At 32.9% G+C, this 24,177-nt stretch overlaps 1 protein-coding gene across 1 annotated transcript; it reads left to right on the top strand.

The window, feature by feature from the left end:
* Positions 1–4,582: 4,582 nt before the first annotated feature.
* On the top strand, positions 4,583–20,961 carry LOC133173304 (F-box only protein 8-like). Its single transcript, XM_061308296.1, has 8 exons — positions 4,583–4,619; positions 6,090–6,654; positions 7,412–7,413; positions 16,727–16,929; positions 17,758–17,887; positions 19,259–19,377; positions 19,956–20,140; positions 20,377–20,961. The coding sequence occupies exons 1-8, from the start codon at positions 4,611–4,613 to the stop codon at positions 20,574–20,576; spliced, it is 1,413 nt and encodes a 470-aa protein (XP_061164280.1). The 5' UTR covers positions 4,583–4,610; the 3' UTR covers positions 20,577–20,961.
* Positions 20,962–24,177: the final 3,216 nt, after the last annotated feature.

Below are 24,177 nucleotides of genomic sequence, written 5' to 3'. Positions count from 1 at the left end.
ACGTTTTACATGTTATCGATATAATGTAACCCTTTTGTCTATGTCTTGTTTTATGTATCAGTCGAAAACAAGATATTTAAAAACAGGTCATACAAAGGGTTACATTATCGATAACTTGCAATGTATATTAGAAAACACGAATAAGGAAAAAAAGTGTGTCGATCCCATATTTAAAAAAATCGAAAGGGGGATCCATGCCCCAAGTGTCTGTGGTTAGATCATATGCTCTGAGTCGACTTAAAACATTAGCTAGTATACAAAAAAAAGTGTCAGGACCACGGGGGGGGGGGGTGGACTTCAAAAGAAACGACCAACATTAAAAGTCAAAAAGACGAAATAAATAAGTCAACGAAAAAATAAAAAATTGCATGGGGTGGGGCATTATTCTTTGAAACACTCTAATAGAAACTGAATAAAAGTTAGATTTTTTTTTTTGGGGGGGGGGGGTAGTAGGTCAGAAACACATAGTTCTGTTTTCCACACTTCTGACAGTGGTGTCACGAACCCATGCTCCCTCCCACCCTCATCAGCTACCCTTACTTTTTATCTGATATAAAAGGAAGGCACTATATTTGCTTTGTCTGAAATGCAAACTTAAATAAGGAGTGATATTAATATATTTCTATCATTTTGTCTAAGTATAAATATCAGAGAGGTTTGGGGATTAAATTGATAGAATTCCAAATAAGATAGTCAACTGCCACAGCGGAGTGACTGTTTCTATACTTACAGATGATATTGCCAATGGTATTATCTTCAAAGTACATGCATGAATAAACTCTTAAACCTGAAATTACCACCAAAAAAAGGAAAGAAAACGCCCACAAAAAGGGTGGACCCAGGAAAGGGAGAGGTATTTCCTCTGGACAACAAAACTTCCTGACAAGCAAACTAACCGGTGTTGTAGAATAGGATTTCCTCCACAGCCAGGTTTCTACCCGGAATCTGTACTCTAGAGTAAGATTTCCCCCCGCGAGGAAATCTCACACCAGAGCCAATTTCCCCCATTTCGTTCTCAGAGTAGGATTTCCCCATCGTCAGATACCCACTGGTGATCTCGTTTTTTACTCATCACCCGTGGGTGATGAGTAAAAGACAAGATCACCGTGGGTATCCGACGATGGGATTTCCCCTGCTTAAATCATATCGCGAAATTTTGACTAAAAGTTTATATGAAAGTCAACTAATTTTTTAATAGAAATATGAGTGTTTTCTACACAAGAATTGTCAAATTAAGTATGAAATCTTAGAATACATAGTTCAAATCATTGAGTTTCAACCTAAAATTTTAACTCATAGGAAATTGAAAAATTAGTCACTCAAAAGATTGTAAACTTCAATGTCTCAATATCCTCTGTCGGCGCAATTTTTGTGTTCACAATTTTTAAAATGTATACCAGGCCGCCTTTAGGCTAGAGATAAAACAATTTGTTTGCTCTTAAATTCTTAAAGGCCCAGTGTTTAAATTTTTAGAAATAAAATGCTCATTTTTAAATTTCGAATTCTATGGCAACAGGAGCTATTTTTGATATCTATAAACCAGAGTCTTGGAGAGACACTTTTTTATGTATGTTATTGTTTGTTATATTTCTGACTACATGCCAATGTATGATGGTGTTGTCAAATAAATTAATTGAATATACAATACAGTATATCATGTACATTTAGTTTGAAATACAATTGAAGAAAAATATATATTCAAAATAAAATTCCTTTTTGTTTCCGTGGATGCAGTTTTGTCTCCAACCGATTACATTTTACCAATTTTTTCAGAAACCAGTTTAACCTGATGAAAAGCATAAGATTTTATTGCTTCAAGAGAATTGGTTGGACAGTAACTGAGGAAAAGGATATTTAAAATTTTCATACTTCGTATATTTCAATGGAACTGTTCGCCATTTTGAAGAATGGACACTTGTAACAATGTGCCCCCCCCCCATACATAAGTACAGCCATGACATTTTATGGAGGGATTGGCTCTGGGGGAAATCGCACTCTATAACTATTACACAGAGTAGGATTTCTCCCCGGAAAATTGAATCTGGGGTGGGATTTCCGTAAGGGGATTCCTACTCTAGTCATTTTTCCGTGGGGGAAATCCTATACTCTAGAACCTATTTTCCGGGGGGGGGGGGGGGGGGGTACTCTACAAGTCCATTTGAAGTTGTTGTATTGGAGGGTTACACTATAATGTGACAACATAGAAAATTCTTAAATATGTAGGAGGGGTAACTTAGAGGAATTAAATTATGGGTTTAATACGAGGGTCCTGGGTAACATTAGCCATCAAATTGATTTTGATTACTTAGACACACCACGTGGAGTAAACTGTCTATGATACAGGTATATTATTTGGGGAAAATGTTAAAAGACACCACATATGCAAAAATATATCAGTATGATTTTTGTTTTTGACCATGGTGCTTCTAATATACATTAGTTAATAAATTTATCTGCTAATGTTACCCAAGTTCAAGTTCATTTATTCTATCAAAACCATCTTAAACACACGGTACATGACAATGTAAAATATTACAGAGTACACAAATTCGGATCAGATGTACATGAAATTCCAGTATGGAGAATGAAAGTGAACAAAAATTATGATGATAAAATCATGGAGGACACACTAATTAACATACCTATAAAATAAAATAAACATATACATATTTTTTTTGGTCGTATAATATATAGAATGCCATAAGGGATTAGATTTTATTAAAGTGCTTTTTCCCAAAGAAATGTAATTGGTAATATTATGTTGGACTGTTCACACTGTGATACCTTCAAAATATCTTTTAAAATTTGGTTTTATATATCAGTGAGGGGTCAGAAAACAGGAGAAGGGACAGATCTACAGTGGTATATGTTCAATATTTTAAAAATATTTTGAAATCTGATATTTCAATATGCATATTTAATTATTTGAAAAAAAAAATCTATATATTTTCCATTGATCTTTGCTTTGTGACCGACCACAGGCCTTTAGATCGCTTTAATCCGACTTACCAAAAAATATGGGGTGTAAAAAAAAAATGTATCATTTTTTACACCCCAATTTTTTTTTTTTTTTTTTTTTTTTTTTTTTTGTCAGTCGGATTAAAGCGATCTAAAGGCCTGTGTGACCGACAATTTCACGAAAACAACATACCATTTTCCAAAAGTTTTTTTTTTTTCTCTCTTCTTTCTTTTACTCTTGTTTTAGTGACAAATAAGGAAAGGGATTTTCAATCAAACATTGATCTTATCATTGACGTGTCAGAATCGAGGGGGGTTATGAACGTGTTCTTCGTCACAATGAAATAAAAAGTGGCGTTTTAAGGCATTGATATCATCTCTATATCCATGACTACCGTAATCTCTGGCGAATTACACACTGTCGGCCCTCTCTTTAATTGATTCTGATCCCATCGATTGACTTTTATTGCTGTTTTAAAACAAATTAACGAGATGGGTTACGATCAATCAATTATGGCGAAAGAGAAATAAGAAAATATTATACCTTGTTATCTAAATGCTTTCTTTATTGGACAATGTCCTGTTGATATGTTTTCGTTCAAAGGTTGCCATTTCATCGCATTACAAAGACCACGAGGATTATTTTATTGAAAAATTTCTCTTAATCCGTTTACAAGCGAGTACACATTTACATTTTGCCCGATAAATCGGAGAATATATAGCTGTATTTAAAATCTAGCTTAGGGACTCTCCCGTTGAGTTGTTAAGTAGTGATTTGAATACATTTTGTGCGCATAATGCGTTTGTAGAATACAACGAACACATCATGAATAAATATGACTGAGATAAACGTGAAGAGATTTAATTAAAAATAAATTTTTGGAGAAAAAAAGAGAGAGTGTATTATTCCAGCGAAAGTGGTGATATCTGGTTTCACCTGACTTAAAAGGTCAGTATCGGGATTTGCTTATTCTTATTTCTTATTTATTCTCTTTGTAAGTTATTGTTTTGTTTTTTTAAATTTTGTTTTTATAATTGTCTGTTTGTTTTGTGTGTATATATATATGTATTTCATTAAAGAAGCAAGAATTCTTTTTTAAACATTTTTTAGGGCATCATTTCCATTTTCGTACCAGATTTAATATGAATGAGCTTAAATATGGGTTAATGTCATTCATAAAAACAGAACATAAACATTTAAAACAGTTTGGGGATGCAACTTTGTAGTGTTTTAACTATAAAATTCTGCACATTTCTACACACTTCCGTTTTTATAAGCAATCTTCATTACATGTGCAATGTGATAACTTTAACAAAAAAAAAGATCAAAAATGTTGAAATTATCGTATCTTCTATAGAGGAAGAGCATTTTTTAAACGTCTTCGGGCAATTTAAACAGGTAACACAAAAAAGAACAAATAGTAATCTTGCGTATTGTTTGCACTGCTTCCCGTAAATCAATCTATATTGCAAATTATCTTTTTTAAATACTTGATCTGAATTTTTATGAACTAGGTTACGTGAAGTGTATTTAATTTCATCCCACAAAACTGCATATTTGTAGTCAAAACAGACAAATGGTGTCTCGTGTGAAACAATTTATGTCTTGAATTCAATCTATTGCAGAGTGAAAATTCACAGAAGTCTTGACAATGGATTCGGTAAGTCCCAGAAACTTCTTACATTTTATAATATTAATGTCGTTGAATTATTCAAAGTTGTTTGATTTTTTTTTATTGTTTCCACCATTTGGTGGTGTAGAAATATATTTTTCTGGATATGTAAGTCATTTTTTCATTAATATGTTCACCATGATTTAAATTTTTAATTAACAATTCTTTTAAGAAGATTAGCTATGATGCATACATATCATGGCACTGATCGTCAAAGACGTAGATTAAGCCTTTAAAACAACTCAGACAAAATAGTTTAATCTACATATATACTTCATGGATTAGTTACCGTTAGTTACATAATAATAGTTATCATACACTATAGCTAGTATGTTTTTCCCTTTGTTTATATAATCCTGTAAAGTTTACCACCTTTATCGTATTGATGAAACTTAAGGGGTAAGGCATATTGAAGACACATGTCCTTGTGACCCCCCCCCCCCCCCCCGTACAACAATAATTATTTATTACGTCGATCCAGGGTATTTTTTAAAATTATTTTTCCTGTTACTTGTTCCTGTACACGTGACAAACAATTTCAATGTTTTCAAGGTAATAAAAAAAAATAGAAAAAAGGGTTTATGTTAAATTCGTAATTTTGTTTGCAGTTTATCAATAAAATATTAATGCCAAAAGTAATGGTTAACAGTGTATAATAATTTCAATATTTCTATGACCAACAACCTTGGCCCTTGATATATGACCCTGTGTCGAGATCATAACGCACCTCAAGGTCATCAGCAACAACATGCTAACCAGTCAAGAATTCCAGAGTTAAATTCCTGAAACCATTTTACTATCCAGCGCCTACTTAGTATATTGACCTTGGGATATGACATTGACTCACCTTTATGTTAAGGGGAAACATCCAAAGTTTGAATTCATTTCAATAAAGGATTTAAGAGTTACCATATGTCTCGGACAGACACACAGATAACTATACCAAATGCAATAAAATAAGTCTCCTCTTGTCGGGGGAGACTTAATCTGAGAACAAATTGTTTCTAGTATCAAGAGGGAAAATGAATCTAGTTTTACTGTTAACTATGAAAAATGTTCAAGCTATTCTAGTTTAATAGGCATAAAATAAAAATCTTGAACCTTTGACCCTTTAGAAATCATAGGGCAACGTTAATAGTCCATCCACGGATAAAACCAGTATATATTGATTGCATAGTTATATTTGCACAGGCATCGACCATTAATACTGGTAATCCATGTCCAGTGTTTAATATAATTAGATAGCCGATCATTTTATTTTTTCCCCATACATATATAAATAATCTACGCACAGAAACTAACGTTTGAAATCACTTGTTCAGATTCTGAATAGTTTTGGCGTCGTATGACCGGAATAAAATGGTTACAAGGACAAATCACACCGCAGCATTCCCGTTTTCATATAAATTTTTGAAGGTAAGCAGAAATTTAATCATTTTTGATTTCTTTTATTGACAGATGAAGGAGTCCATTCCTGTTGTGGTGACAGATGACGTCGCGGATGTTTCTGGGGGTAGCAAATCCTCCAGAAAACAGTCCATCAAACCCCCAGGGGGAGGAGGTCGCCGAAAGTCCATCATGAAAATGTCCGGGACCACCGCGTTAGCGGGTCGTCGTCTTACTAAAGCTCTTCTAGATCTCCCAGAGGAACAAAATAGCATTGCTTGTAAACCTAAAGTTCGGATGGAAAATACTTACAAGATGACTCCGGATGAAGACAGCACATTCGTGCCATGGAAAGTACGGAACGCCGTCAAAGAGATTTTAGGTGAACAGCTGTCCAGCGTGTCATATGACAATAAAACTGCCAGTAAATTATGTTGTGATCTTGCCCAACTGATTCGAAATAAAGTCAGAAATATGGAATTTCCCCGATATAAGATTATCTGTAACGTTATTATTGGACAGTGCTCGGAGCAGGGTTTGGAGGTGGCCAGTCGATGTCTCTGGGATGCTAAGACGGACAATTACTCCTGTATTGAGTATAAAAACCATTCTCTGTTTGCCATTGCCATGGTTCATGGTATCTTTTTTGAATAATCGTCAAAGACGCAAAACTGTGATCTGTCTGTTGGTATTATTTGAGACTGTGTATAAAGACTGTGACTGTTGAATGAAGGAACTATTGATGCATTTTCAATGCAAAGAAATTACACTTACTATATTAATGAATTTGTTTTGTATGTGATGTTATAAATACAAGTATACCGATATTTGAAATATCGAAACTGTACAATTATTTCCCAATCTTATTGGATTAAAGACTTGAAGGATTGAAATACTAGTATCCAATCTTGACACACTCTCAAATGCAGGAAAATCTCTACAATGGTACTCTAATGAAGTATTTAAATAATATCTATAGTTTTCCTATATTTTATTCATAAAATACTAGTACTAGTATGTTAGGACTTAGAGGGTTTTATCTAAGGGTCTGTGGATAAGGATTTTACGATGAGCTTGCTCTTTCCAAACTTCGACAGTCCCATCTATTTATTATGGCTGCTCTAAAATCGTGCCATGTAAAAGAGTCTAATAGCAGTGACTCAGTCACAACACTGGTCGTGAAACTGCAAAGCTGTACCACCTGATTATTGTGAGACAAATCTGTTGTCCGAACTTACAAAACTATGTATTTGAAATGACGACTTTGAAAAAAGTTTGTTCACTAATTTAGGAAAAATTGATGGGTCCGCCCTTGCTGTTGTCACGGCCAATCATGTGACTGAATAACAAGGACTGCATGGAAACTTCAGAGGTGGAATCAGGTGCCTAGCTAGGAGTGGAAAGCACTCCTTGTCTACCGGTCACCCCCACCGTGAATCCTCTGAGTTGATCCATTATAAATCTGGGTAGTCAAAATCAGTATAGAAACAATAGCCTAACAATTAGTTAGAAACGTGTCAGTAAAATATTCTACCCAATAATAGTTTGTATATATATATATATATATTAGGGATGTCAATTTTGTCAATAATTCATATTCGAATATTCAATGCAAGTATTCGAATATATTCGAATATTCGATAAAATAAATAAAATCTGTTTTATTTTAAATATGCATCATCCTACTCTCATGAAAGGTTTAGCGTAGGTATACTTATATTGGAAGTAAATTTGTATGAAGACTTTCGTAGGTGTGCAATAAAATTCCATTTGATATTTGTCAATGTTTGAAATAAATAATTGATTTAAATGTAGAAAAGTATATTTTTAACAAATGAAACATATGTATTTATAGTAGCTCCGACTGAGGAACCAGTCGTCTTGCCAAAGGCAAGATATAGTCGTAACGGTATACTGTCCAGATTTCAATACGTGTAATAAATTACAATTATCTTCCTAATAAGAGATGTGACTATAATCTTTGATACAATGGTTTTAAAATATAAATAAATATTTCCATAGACAATTTTCCTAGGTAATTAACTAATTTCCCGATAATGAATATAAAATTCAGGATTATGTACAACCCAAGATATAATCATTTATTCTGAAATTGAGCCCTTTACAAAATTAATTACAGTGGACATTCATTTGAATGATCAATTAAATTTGTTTTGATAAGTATACTATTCACGTCTTTTAGACATTCTAAGAAGGTTTTCATTTTGTTGTCTTCTATTCTAGACCCGATCGTATTTAACTACATGTAATAAAAATTATGAAAGTTTTGTATTATACATAAAGCATTATTGTACAATTCTTTAACACCTTACTCAAAACAAAATCCATGTAATTTAGTAATTCTATAAGATAAGAAAGTAGTGAAAGAAATCAGACGATCGAAATTGATCGCTAGTAAATTAAAGAGGGATAATTCCAGCACTGTTCTAATCAAAATTTATTAATCACAGTACTTCTTTTTATGAAATCTGAAAAACACCGAATATTCGAATCTTAAATTCATATTCGAATATCAACTCATCAAATGAATATTCGAATGTTCGAATATTCGTTGCCATCCCTAATATATATATATATATATATATATATATATATATATATATATATATATATATATATATATATATATATATATATATATGCAAAAGTTATTTTAACAACAAGAGAATTTACACTGTAGAAATGATGACTTTAAACAATGTTGAAAGCCCAATAACATCAACTTATTTGTCAGTTGTTTGTATCGGTTTAAAAATTGATCGTACTCGGAACATTCTCTTGCATACCGAATAAACGTAATAGGTGATAGAATATTACTACATAAATAGGAGAAGTTGATGACGGAAAGCTGAAATTATCTGTGTAATTGTCATATACAACTTTTTAGCTCGAGTTTGACTGACGTTTTTAATGAAAATTATTAGAACATTACTTGCATACTAAGGACTTGCGTACGGCGAGATCGAGTGACCGATCTACAGGGGATTCTCAACTGATGATCATATTTTGGGTTTTTGAGATTGATTACTATTTGTTATTTTTCTATTTTTATTGTTTAGTTGTTTGTCTGCCATTAACCTATCTATTCAGTCCAAATAGATTGCCAGATAGCTCTGTGTTTAGACCAGCCAGCTGTATATGATGTAAAGACTCTAAGGATAAAAAAAATCACAACAACAGTAAATGAAAAACAAAGTAAAAAAAAACAAAACAAACAAACAAACAAAACAAATGAAAAAATCTATATTGGCACAACAACCATATTGTTTCAACATTGAGCCTACGTGTATAATTAAGAAATAAACAACAATGTTAAAAAGTTCACTGGGAAATGAACGTGGTTGGTCACTTGATCAAATCTTGTGATGCCGGAAGGGGCTTTTCAGTAGATTTGATCACGTACCAAACAAGTTAATTTCCATCGTGTATATCCCAACACTATGTTTTGCACGAGGTGTATGATTTCGAAGCGATAAAAAGGGGATCAAGGTACTTTTTTGTCCAATTTCTCAATTTATGGATACATTTCGCCGGAAAGCATATGCTTACGGAAGAAAACATTGCTTTAGGAGTATATGGATACCTCGTATAAATTGTCTGGAAATAAAATGGTTCGTATGTAAAGGTATTGACGAAAAATGAATGTTGTACCCGGGGTGTATGCAATCTATTGAACCCGGGGTGTATACTGCTTAATTCTTCTTCTTACAAATGTTAGTGCGAAAAATCATTGAAAATATTATACATACAAGTGTAAAAGCGACAGAAGATGTTAAAAAGGACCTTAATGCCGAGCCAAGAATTAATTTCCAAAAACATATTGACGTACAAAAACACGCTTAAAAATCAATAGACTCAGTTAACAATTGCTAAAGGAACGATCACAACAGTCATTAACAGAATTATCGCTAGATAGTTTGCAAAGAACGAACGTTATCAGAATTGACGCTAGATGTTGCATTGGTTTAAATCTACATAATCATGGAATCGCCCAAACGACCCCCCCCCCCCTCGCACTGAGGACACTTTTGCCCTTCTTGAGTTCAGCTCATTCAAATCTAATAATTTCGCCCTGTTAAACATAATACAAACACTGTATAAATTGTGTATTATGAATATATATTTATTCAATACTTCGAAATGGGTAAAGATAACGAACAGTGATCGATCTCATAAGGACTTCAACCAATACAAATCTGTGAACAGGGTATAAACACGGACCCCTGGAAATTCATATGTATAATCAATATTTTTTGCCATTCACATATATATTTCCTTTCAGTTTCAGAAATAGATAAGCTCATTTTATTCCCTCATTTGAAAAGATCTCATATTTCGCCAAACTATTTATAAGAAAGAAAGTCGATTATAAAAATGAACATTTTAAAGGGATAACCATTCTGTGCGGTTGTGGGGTGAGGGTACGTGGTAGAATGTAATTTCAGAGAAGACTCGCTACTCTCAATGTTTTGGACACAATTGTAACATTTCGTTTCTCCTGGAATTTTCAGAGTTATTAATCTATATAGGAAAGAAACCAACAAAATTACCTTGAACTCCACCCACCCCCACCCCCTTGGAAAATAACGACTCCTGAAAACAGTCCGATACAATGCTACAATGCAATACAAATGATTAATTGCCAAAATATGGGCTCCTGGGGGCATAGTATACAGCATATAAATAATACGAAGGGAAGCAACTTGTCAACCAACCCCCCCCCCCCCCCCCACCACCACCACCACCAAACACCACAAAATAGACTACACGTAGGTATTTCGGAAATTCAAAAAAAAATGTTTGATTTTTAAAATTATCATTATTTATACTTTTTATATTTAATTTTATATTTTATATTTAATTACCCAGTCTTTTTTTTTTAATTTGATCTACGTATGTCTAATTTATTAAAATTATCATAATGCATTAAATTCTTATTTATTACTGTTCAGCTTTGAACATGAGTTATCTACAGCTTAATTACAGTTTTATTATGTTATGGATTTTAATAATAATTTTGAAATATCATGTTAGAACTAATAATTAAATTAAGTAACTCTTCCCTGATAACAGACGTGGGTCTGTTTATATTGTGCGATATTTATGGCATGGCCGTAGGAACCGGGGGGGGGGGACGGGGGGGCCGTGCCCCCCCCCCCCAATAATTTTGCCGACATATAGAGTACTGTAGAAAAAATAAATACTATATGCTTGTGCCCCCTCAATAAAAATGCCTGATGCCCTCTCGACTGAAAATGTATGGCTGTGCCCCCCCCCCCCCCCCCCAACTGAAATTGCTTCCTACGGGCCTGTCATGACATTACAAAAAGACCAAAAAAGCTATTTATTCAGAGTTAACGCGCTTCATGAAATACGCCGGGTAAAAATGAAATTCATTTCTTAAATATAAATACACCTAAATATCTTAAGCAGAAATCATGAAAAACATAAATTTAATTGTTAAAATGATGCATATTAAACATTCTTTAGGAAAACATCTGCATGAGTTGCCTTTAAATTGAAAGAAAGGGGTGATTTGTTGGTCATCATATTGGGTCTGATGATTGGTTTGATTTGTATTTGAGTATGTTTTTGAATATTACAAACTTCCAATGTATGGTGAATCTCTACATCTATCTGCAAAGCAAAATGGAATGATTAAAAGGGAGATAAACATGTATCAAATTCGTTCTGTAAATCGATTTCATGTACTCTGGGTTGCGCTATATTGCATATAAAACATTAAATAAAACTATCACAACAATCTCTTGTATATGTTATGTTTTTAATGATATTTCGTTCCAGGATAGTAAGAAAAAAAAGGGGTATACAGCTCGGGCCCAACAGGTTGCATACACTGCGGGTACAACATTCATTTTTCCATTAATATCTTTAAATACGAACTATTTTATTTCCAGACAATTTATACATACATTTATATAAGTAACATCTGTTTAACAGAAATATATATATAAAAAAAAAAGAAGTGATGATATAGCAAAGCTTTGTTCTGATATTTAAGGAATAACTGACTTATTTTTTGGATTCATGATGTGAATTATCGAGTGGCTTGCGTGATAATTTGCATAAACGCCGAAGGCGTTTATGTATAAAATTATCACGCAAGCCAATCGATTGATCATCGTCATGAATCCAAAAAATCTGACAGTTATTCCTTATATTTACATGCTCTTGATTCTGCAAAATTCATATGCTACAAGCCCCGCTTCTGTCTCTATGTGTCCCGCCCCGCACGTGATTTTTTTTAACCGCGCCTATCGATGAACCAGTAAATTTATGTAGAAATAAAGTATTTTTACAATTTGTAATTTTATCTCGGACAAAGACATTGGAAATGTAAATATTTGATCATAAACCCAAAGCAACTTCAATCTTGCTCCGATCTTCGGAATTATGTTGAGGAGTTCAAGATAAACTAGAAAGTTTACAGTAGATTCACTGGTATCCATGTACTCCTAAAATAATGCTTTCTTCCGTAAGCATATGCTTTCCGGCGAAATGTATCCATAAATTGGATGAAAAAAAACCCGTACCTTGACCCTCTTTATATCGCTTCGAAACCATACAACTCGTGTATAACATAGCATATACACCCCACATGTTGAGATATATACACGGTGATTTCCCGGCATTGTTGTTTATTAAAATTTTACATTTACATTTGAGACGAATATTCGAAAAGAAATATTAAACAACTATGTTGTGACACGCAGTGACCTAGAATTGGGAGTTATTTGATTATGAAAGTTCGCCTAGTAGCTCCAAGATTTGAATGTTTATCTTGATGTTTCGCGATGAAGTTCAGCAAATCTCTGTCAATGATGATAGAACAATGATCGATATTGAAAATAATCCTCATGATTTGTGAGTTCGAATAGGTGATATCATTCAAATTGAATAGGTGATATCACTTATTCGAATACGTGATATCACCTGTTGGAAATGAATAGGTGATATATCACCTATTCGAATTGTTTACAATTTGGAATTTATATATAACTTCAGTTTAATGACTTGAACTTAGATGAAAATTCTAAATATTCAATGACAACGGCATTCTTCACAACCTTACACCAATAAATACCTGTGTATGTAAATGTTCATTGTTTATGTTAATATTTTACGGATGTGTTTGATTTGCTAATTGGTAGCACTGCTTACATTATTGAACAGAGCAACACTGGTTGCGTTGGGATTTCTACTCTTTTCTTGATTGTACTTTTCTTCTCTCTCTCTCTCTCTCTCTCTCTCTCTCTCTCTCTCTCTCTCTCTTTCCATAAAAACATCAGATTTCCCATTTTCCCTAAATATTAAGGATAAATTTTAGTACCTGAGAGTGGAAGAATGTGTGACAAAGACTCCCGTTAGCTTTTGATAATTTTTAGGTACGTTTATGAATGTGCACCTTGGTATGACACGCTGGAGATCGCAACATATAAGTCATAAAATTCAACTGAAAAAAAGAAGGATATTATTAACTTCCAAACTGTGTCCATGTCCCTTTAAGGATATCCGATCCTCAGGCAGGAAGGATAACTCTTAAATTTATTATTTTATTTAAAAAGTCTCAAAATGAAGCTTGAAATTGAGATCTTTTCGTGCAACAATTTTCATTTTATGCATCTTAATATGATTTAAGGTTCTTTGAAGTCTTAGAAACGGTCTTGTAAAAAGTTGAAATTTGTATCCCACAAAAGAAAAAAAAATTCATTTTTAGAGAAATTGAATTTCCTTTTTAGTCTAGCATTAGTTACGACTGCTTTTTAGCATGGTATGAAATTAGACGTGATATGTGATGTCTAGCAATGATAGCACAAACTTTTTACACTATGTGTTATACCACAATTGAAGTAAAAAGAGGAACTAAAATACTGTATAAGCATAAAAAAGATCAAATTTTCTCCAAATGCCTGGATACCTATATTTTACTATCCTAAATTATATTTGTTGATCAATTTCCAATTAGAAAATGCATAGCTAGTGTTTTTATTCACATTTCCTGAAAATATATTTGAGATTTGATAATTTTCCCTATATAATATGATTAACTATAATGACGAACTTTGAAGAAATTCAATGGGTAAATTCACGTTATTAGGTGAAATCAGAGACATTTTTGTGAGCATTTTCAATCACTTAAAAGCTGATTTTCAGAACCTGAGGATTGGACTACCTTAAGATTATTATACATCCTTTTTTGTACATTTTGAAAAATGAGTTAAAAAATCCTCCACATTGTTTAAACTAGAAATGAAATAAAAACCGCAAACCTTTTAACACAAAAAATTGAATTTTCATAAATCTTAGCAAATATTTTTTTAACCAATGAAATTCCTTCGTTCCATGAAGTGCTGAGTATAAAAACAAATCAGGGTTCCACGTCATTTTCTACATTTTGTAATTTTTTACAATGCATTATCATTGATAACTGGTCACGGAAGTGCTATTATGTAGTTCAGTGGAATGAGTTTAATTTGTAAGTAACATTCTTTTTTACATTAATAGCAACCCTTATTGATTTCATAAAATTATCGATTGTCTTTTATCCTGAATTTCCTCGATGTAATCATGGTAAACAAACATAATTTATCATTTCTTATTGCTATCACTGTCTACGAAGCTATGATTTTTCACTAAAATGGTACTTTTATTTAAATTCGTTGATAGGAAATGTGTGATTTGACCACAGTTATTTCTCTGTGCATTATTCCATACTGTAGTTCTCATAAGGAAATATTTATTACAGCTCTCCTGAGCCAAAGCCTCAGGGGAGCTTCTTTTAGAAGTTTGTTTGACTGGTGCCTGTTATTCAAAAACATTGATCTGTTTTCAATCAATTCCAATCAGATTACCACAAATTATTCTTGGATGGATGGGGATCGATACAGTTTTGTATAAACTGAGGATAACCTAATGATTTTTTTTCTCAGGGGAGATAAAAAAGAGATGGCATCATATGATTATCATCCTCTAAAGAATAAACGGACTTGAAAACAAGCTTTTTGAAATTTCTTACAAAGTAAAGATTAGGGGGTACAAATTATAGGGGTTCATACTAGCTATGCATGTCTATCTGTCTAGTTCTGTTTACAGTGTCACTGTGTATAGCTCATAAGGCCATCACCAAAAGACTTCCCCTAGCTGGCTTATGACTTAGGACAACCTGTGAGCTTTTTCCCCAGATCAGGATGTTTTCCTAATTGTTATCTATAAAACAGTCTTAAACCACCTTGCTCTCAAGAACAAGAGAGGCACAGGGAGTTACTCTCATTAAAGTGTAAATTCACACTGCTAATAATGGTCACCTGGATGAATGTGGTGCTACAATAGAGTACTATTCAAAGTTTTTACATAGGAATATTGAAGACACTGATAATTCTCTTTATCCGGCCACATTGTGTAAGTACAGTATCTCAGGCCACAATTAAATATTGTTGGTTTGGCATTGCCGACTTGGTCTTTATACGTTCGGGTCGGTAGGTAGGGAAAATATTTTTTTTATTTAAATTTCAGAAATGGTACATGTTGTTAGTATCTGAACGTCACAGGTTTCTGATAGTTTAACAACAACCACAGTCCGAATTGATTCTCAGTTTTGTCATTGATTTTCAAACCCTATTAGTTTTAAACCTTTTATATACATAGTATTAAAAATCACTGACATTAAATTAGTGTAAATTCGAATCATGTGCACGAATCCAAGCATGGCAGCTAGACTAGCAAACCGGACAGGACATTGTACCGTGAAATTTCTATTTCGAACTGGTATATCTTATTCATCAGTTTACTTTTTAAACCACATTACCACAGAGAGTCATTCCATCAACTTCTGTTAGACTGTTATACCGAGTTTACATTTTACCGCTTTCGACAGCCATGCTTGGATTCGTGATACTCAATAATTCAACATCACATAGACGCTTATAAATGAAAACTGTTTGATCAATCAAGCGTTTACATGATTCTTTCCCCTTCTGTCTATATTACGCAAACATACAAACACCTAAATCTGGATGAATATAACAAAATAAAAATTATGATCAGTATCCGATTTAGGTGAGTCAGCCGGCAACGTCAAACAAAGCTAATTTTATTTTTGGCCTCAATATAATGTACTTTTAGCTTTGTTCAGATCCTGACACTGAGGACCAAGTAGGGAATCTTTATCTCAAGAACAGGGGGAGTTGGACCAAATAATGAAAACCAAAATAATGAAAATGCATTTTAGTGTTGTATCTGTTGTTATATAAGCTAAGATAGGGCAACAACAGGGAGTCAACATTTGAACATGTTGAAATAGAAATATATAAATAAAATTCCTGTGAAGTCTGATGAAAAAGAAGAACAGGGTCATGATATACAGTTCATATTGCAATACTTCAGCTTCCTTATAAAAAAGTTGAGTCAAGTGTTTATTCAAACAGGGTTCTTGGGCTAGGATTGGGCCACAATAGGAGAGAAAAATTACAATGAATATAAAGTCTTTCATAAGAAGAACAAGTCTGCAATCTCTAAATTTGTTGCCATGCCACAATAAACTTTCATTTAAAATTGGTGAAACAATGGAATTTAAGTTGATAGCCACAATTATGTGTTTTGTGTAGCTGTCATAAAGAAAAACATGACCTAAGTGAGTGTTTGACCAATGAGACTCTTGTTATATATAGGATATGGGACAGATCCTAAGGCGGCATTTAGAATCACAAAATGAAGTTGAAAACAACCAGGTGGTGGCCACAACATTTCCTAACCTGGCGGAGTTGCCGCCGGAAATCAGCATGGCTATCCTCTCCCATTTAGATGCCACTGATCTGTGTCTAGCTGCCTGTGTCTGGGATAACTTGGCCAATGACGATGTCTTATGGATGGGGTGAGTTTTATTATTTCTTCATAGTTTGATATGTATCTTTTATATTTCAATTTTACGCCAAACTATTTTGGTCATTGTTGAAAATCGTTCACATAGCAGTGTTTTTATGGATTAAGGAATACAAAATGAGTAAAATCCATATTCATGATATTCACTGAAAATTCAGTCAGTAGTTATGATAAAATTTGAAAGCAAAGAATGAGATATTGATTGGGTATGACTGGTCAACAGGGGATGCTTACTCCTTCTAGACACCTGATCCCACCTCTGGAATTTTCTGTGTTTTATGCCCTGTTCACAAATTTGTAATTGTTTGTATATTTAATGAGATCGATCACTGTTTGTTATCTTCACCTTTTTCACAATGACCCATACATTGTCATATTATTTCAGGTTAAAGAGTCTTTTACAACTTTATACTGACTCAGATATTTTTTCTCTTGTACCATTTGGATTTTCTCAGACATAATATTTATGTCAGAATGTTATTTTTTAGCTGAAAAGTTCAGCAGAAAAAAAGTGACCTCTCCACTAAGCCTCAAAAATAAGCGCAAAACTGCAAATACAATAGAATACAGTAAAACATGCTTATAACTCGACATGCGAGGGATGGACAATTTTGCTTCCTTACAAGCATATTTTGTTATCATCGTTAAGTGTTCAATATATTCTAAAGTCGAGGGAAATGAAAATAACTTCACTGTAAGCATCAATTTATTAGAATCATGTTTGCTCTATGCATGTTTTACTGTAAACTGATTTTTGTGCAATTCATACCCAAACATTTAACTTTCAGTTTATGGTTTTATATTATTTGTTCCTTTCCAGATTGTGTAAGGCATCCTGGGGATATGCCAGTGTGTATAAGTACATAAGACAACCAGTGAAACTGTCTTATAAGAAACTTTTCCTGTTGTTGGATGAGGCATCACTCACATTTAATGGCAATCCATTTGAGGCAAGAAGATTTTTATTTCACTGTGATTTTTTAGGACAATTTCCCAATTAAAAAAAAATGTTATAATATGACTTCTACTTTGGCAACATATTTATAAACATTAATTATGAAAATAGAAATAATCCAAAACAATAAAAACTTGAGAATTTTATTCCTGACATAGAGTCTGTTTATAAATTAATTTTGTGAATCTTAACTTGTACAGTAGCAACTTAATTTGCATCACCTCTGCTAAGATTTGCTCCAATTTTCTATGTATGTGATAAAGCATTGTCGGAAACCCACAGCCAATCTCGCATACGCTTATTCAATAAGTGTATGCTAGATTGGCCATGGGTTTCCGACGATGATGATAAAGCGATCATGTTTACATTTTGTCCAAAGATCTATAAAATGAGTACTGGTAGATATGACAGACTGTTTTAGGTCTAGTTTTTAGCTCACCTGAGCTGAAAACTCAAGAAGATTTTCTGATCACATTTTGTCTGGTATCCATCTTTCTGTAAACTGTTCATATTTTTGACTTCTTCTCAAGAACCACTGAGCCAATTTCAACCAAATTTACCACAAAGCATCCTTGGATTTTGTTCAAATGAAGGGCCACTCCCTATTTCAAGGGGAGATAATAAAGAATTATTGAAATATTAATGACATCTTAAAAAAACCATCTTCTCAAAAACCACTCAGCCAGGATAGATGAAACTTATGAGAAAGCTACATTTTGGTCCAATATGGAGTCAAAAATTTTAATTAAATTAAGGAGGAAAACTTAAAAAAAATCTTCTGATGAAGAACAACAGGGTCCATTAGACCTCCTGTGCTGCTGTATTTGTATTTCAGACATACTTTTCCTTTTTATACCCTGGCTTGATAAGCAGGAGTATATAGTGATGAGGGTTTCTGTCCACCCATTCATCTTTCCATCCATCCTTAACACTTAGGAGTAGCCATCCGATGTTATCCGCATCTCCATCTATACCACTGAATAAAATTTATTGAAACTTTAACAAAATCTTAATTACATAGTGCCATTGCACACCTTCTATTTTACATTTTGATCAGACACATATTTGGAGTTTCCCATAGCAAAAAATGGAAAGTGCCATTCTTTCTATAATATTTTGGGTACTCATGTCTTATTTGCAACTCCTCCTATACCACTGATTACAATTTAGTGTGACTTATTACATAGTGCCATTGTACACCTACTATTTTTAGTTTTGATTATACAGACACTTGCAATTGGAATTTTCTGGTAACAAAACATGAACTTGTCCATTGTATTCATATGAAAGTAGGGGTATCATTTAGAGCTCAGTGGTCACAGTACCTCTGTTTTTTTCACGTGTGGAACACTGATATCTTTTGCAGGGAGAGGAATATCTTTTCAAAAGAGGCATTATGGAAAATAATGCATTAGAAATGGCAAAATTTTTACACTTCACAAATAAAATAAAGCCTGATAAAAAGAGAGAATATTTAGATATGAGGTGAGTATAGTACAAGGTTGTCTTACTAACATGTAATTACAACACTGTATCTAAATAATGCCATTATCTCATCAAGTCCAAGTACAGTATTACTGTAGGTGTACTTAAAAAGGGGGGGGGCTTTATATTTCATTGGCTTTGGCATGAACAACAATGCAGTACATTGTAATTCATGAGCTCCATTAATAAATCATAAATAAAAAAAAATGCATGGTGTGAAATCTATAGTGATAATTCATGGTTACAGCAACCTCACCGTGCCAAGTCATTGCACCAAATTTTGAATAATTCATGTACCTGTACAATAATTTGTTGGAGGGGACCTTTCACCCAAAATACTTAATACATGTACTTTTACCCCTCAGTATCATAGAATGCCAAACCAATGAAAGTATATCAAATAATATTTGAATTCTTGAATATTCTTAGCAGAAGTACAATGAAAATATCACAAATGTCTGGTGCTGGTTAAAAGCATATAACACAAAAAATCTTGTTAACTCAATGCAAAATTTGTGCTATGATTTATTATAAAATTGGCAATTTTATTTTTTGTTAATTGATTTTTTTTTTCACAGGAGAGATGTATTAGACCACCTTCTGCAGTTACAGAACTTTCAAAACCAGTTTTTACCTAACGCCCTCCGAAAACTGTTTGGCAACATCTCTGCTCCAAACAACAGGGGCGAATATCTGACAGATATAATTGATAAATTCTCTGACAGATTCTGCCTGTGTAATCCTAAACTAGGACTAGATAAAGGTAATAATTGTTTTGTTGTTTTTTAATCGTTAAAAAAAAAAAAAAAAAAAAAAAAAAGGGTATAAATTGTGTAACGTACACATCTCAAACAATTTATGCTTGTAAAGGGATGTAACTTTTTTATAAGTGATATTTACTACTTTTTTATCATCTCAAATGAAATATAAAAGCAAGTTGTATTTCTTTTTAAATAATGTAAATTTTATTGTGGACTTATGCTTCTAATGCTTTTTCAGATACTGTATTTGTGTTGTGCTTCTCCCTGATCATGCTATCAGTGGACTTAAGCAGTCCTGCAGTAAAAAACAAAATGTCCAAGAGAGAATTCATCAAGAACACCCGCCGAGCAGCACAGAATGTTGATGATGACCTAGCAGGTGACCTTTATGACAACGTCTATCTTATAGGTCACGTAGCTACAGAGACTGTCAGCTGACCTCAGTTGCCTTGGCGATTTCAACACGTTGATTAGTCACTGTTTAAGTTTTTAATTTTATATATATACTTATTATCCCTTCTATTATGCAGGAATGTTGTACACGTATCAGAGTCTATAACAGGAAGTTGTGAATATAAATGTGATACTTTTCAACAATAATGAGGCTTCAGTATTTAAATAAACCAGTCAATTTGATCTAGGCATGGACAAAATAGGAGAAAACTAAAGGATCAATTACACTGTGTATAGCTGAAAGATTTATTCTTACAGTCAAGAAATACTAGATATATAGTATATATACCACCATTAAATGAAACTAAGCAGGTAGCTACTAGTGTACAATGTATGTTTGTACTATTATTATACCTGAGAGTTTGGGGGGGTGGGGGGGGGGGGGGGAAATTACCCATCTTGTAAGAAAAATGAAAATCATGAATCTTTCTTTCAGACTACAGTCTCTCTAAAACAATTCTTGATTTAAAAAAAATATATATATATATATCTTCAAATAGAAATGTGTATCACTAAATGTATTACTTACTTTTGTGCATATGATAAAGTTATGCATCCATCAATATTAAACTGAATAATGTGATATTATGTAGAATGATAAGTTTCTCAAGTCCTGGCCCCAAGACCATAAACTGAGAACAGACTTAAGTCGAATTTTCAAATTGATATAATTTTTGAAATAATTTTCATAATCTAACAAAATTTTCATCACTTTTTTATATTTGAACATTATACAGTCCTGCAGTTCTTAAAACACATATGTCAAACAAAACCCAAGAAATTCATAATCTAAATTTTGACTAAAGTCTGTTCTCAGTTTATGGTCTTAAGGTCTGATTGTTAAAGCAATAAAATCTGCTCTGTGTTACATATGTGATAATTTAATGGTATTACACTTTGTTATTTTATTCACATGTACATGTATTTATATATATAGCCAGTTATTGATTACTACTCAGAGTTTTCTGACTGAACAAAGATAAACAGAGGAAGAGTGTGGGTTAGATTTTTTATTTTTTTCTCTGTAGTTTTGTTGACCATCATCCATACTCAACCCAGTGATTTGTGTGTACCTTAATTGTTCATTATTTTATATTTGGAATGTTGTTACTTACTGGGTACTTCCATATTAATCCCCCTGAAAAACTGAGCTAATATTAAATATTGAATGGATTGAAACCGATATACATGTACAAGTTATAACAACTATCAAATGAAAGAAGAACACAAAATTAGACATGGCCTAAACTCCTTACAAGCATATTTACAGTAGTAATAGTACAAGTATTTTAATTGACATGGGTTGTGACCTGAATAAATTAATAAGTATTGTATTTGGCATTAGTTTCATTTTCATATGATAATCTTTATTTCACAGGAGTCATCTGATGTACATGAAGGTACATGAACTCAAATATTTAATGTATTTGAAATTTCAGATGTCAGTTAAAACAAGAAAAGAAAAATGAAAATCATTTACAAATTAAGCATAAGGATCAGAAGATTAAAAACTTTACTTCTGAAAATTAATTACCGGTATAAAAATCAGTGACCATGGAATTCACTTTTTGATTATAACCACTTGTGACTTTGTGTAACTGGCAATCATATAATGTGTGAAATGAAGGCAGCTTTAGTGTAGAATATCCTTATAGGGTCAGGAGTATAAATTATATGGCATAACATCAAATTTTGGGTTTATTTAGAAAATTTATTTTTATATATTTCCTGTGTATTTAAGTCCAGTTTCATAAAATTTAGTCATGATGTGATGAGAACTATTGAGCCAAGGTAAAGATAAGAAACAATCAAAACTGATCGGTTGTTAAGAAAGCAAAGTACATGTAGTTCATAAAGAAAAAAAAACTTCCACATTAAAAAAGAATTGTGTGTCCCTCACTCTGTTACATTGCACTTTTTTCTTTGTTATTTACAGATTTGTGTAGTCCACATACTTATGTCCATTTACTATGGCAAATTGATACCATGTTTGTTAAAATGAATATTTTATAAATATTATTGTACATGTAGATGTATACAATACAATAATGAAATTTTACACTTGAATTGGTTTTTGTGTATTCCTTTTCAAACATGCAGGCTACTTTACAATGGATAAGGGGGAGGGGAAAGTGGAATTCAAAACTTACAGTTGAATAGGTTGTGCGTGAAGAAGCTCAGTTATGAACAAATGTCTGTCAGAAATCTGTTAACTACATGTATATATAATTTACGTGTAATAGTGTCATTGCTGATGCTTTGTTAATCTTGTATTCCATTGTTAAAATGGAACTATATTTCACATGCAAGAAACATGAATGCTGAATTCCAGTATTATACCAAGATGTTGCTGTTCGTCATTAGTAGAGTTAAAATGTCGAGACAAATGTGCATGGTCATTACACATTCTTTATCAAACAACACACAGGTTGGGACCAATTGCCAAAATGGAATACAATAGACCATTTGCGACATAATATCCCAAATGAATATAAATTTACAGTGCAGAAAATAAACAATCTTATTTTGGTTATAAATATTGTAAATCTGCATAATTATAAAATTGATCGCAAACTTTTTGACATATGTGTTTTGACTGAATTTTGATGAAGTCACAGCACATCCTTCTCCTAATGATTGAACCAGATAAAGCTTCTGGAAGAGAATAGAAACCCAAACTAAGATTGTACATAATGTTATAGTGTAACTCTACCTTTCAGTAAGAAACTTGGTATCAACCTCCCAGTAGGACCCCTGGGAGTTTAATTCATAGCAGCTTGGGCCAATATGTTACTAGATATATTCTAGAAAATTTTATATAAAGATGATCTAACCTTGGCCTTTGAGATCAACTGAATTCGACACTCTTCCACTAAATTACTGTAAACGTATTATATTTCGCTGTGTATTCTTTTTAGCGCCTTTTGCGGTAAGGAACTTCCGCTAAATCAAGTACAACGATAAATGTTTTACACATAAATTAGAACATTAAGAAATGCGCTAAATCAAATCTATGCCATTTTGTTCAAAAATAAATGCCAAATATTGTACATGCTTAATGTAATACATTTACAGTATGACGCAGATAAAGCCAAGGAATTTAGGCATACTGTGGAATCATTCGATTTTGTGGTGGCTCAATATTTGTGGAATTTGTGGGTACCTCTCATACATGAATTAACATCCTCCACAAATTTATAAACTACTGTTTCAGTCATCTAACCCTTTGTAGATATAAATGAGTACACATAATTACATCCCCATGAACCTGTAAAATTCAAAATTCAAAAACTCCATGAAAATTTGCCCCCATAATTTGTAATGATTCCACATTACTTTTTTGAGACATGAATTTTACACAAAGGTCTGCTTTGTCTGCACATCCCTTGATCAGGACATGGGTGGAGTTCAATCCTTCGCCTCAGGACACTGGGTGGAGTTCAATCCCTCGCCTCAGGACACTGGGTGGAGTTCAAACCAAATTGGGTCAAAGAAGAAATATTGAAATGTTTTATATCATTCTCACAATATTCAAAGGTCACAAAGAGCTAGGTTCACTTTATGCATAAAATGGCCCAATTAATTG

Source organism: Saccostrea echinata, unplaced genomic scaffold (genome assembly GCF_033153115.1).
Source record: "Saccostrea echinata isolate AGI-Se365-2 ecotype Australia unplaced genomic scaffold, CSIRO_AGI_Sech_v1 ptg000056l, whole genome shotgun sequence".
Classification (NCBI taxonomy): Eukaryota; Metazoa; Mollusca; class Bivalvia; order Ostreida; family Ostreidae; genus Saccostrea; species Saccostrea echinata.
Note: the sequence above shows the minus strand (reverse complement) of the source record. Positions and strands in the feature narration are given on the sequence as shown.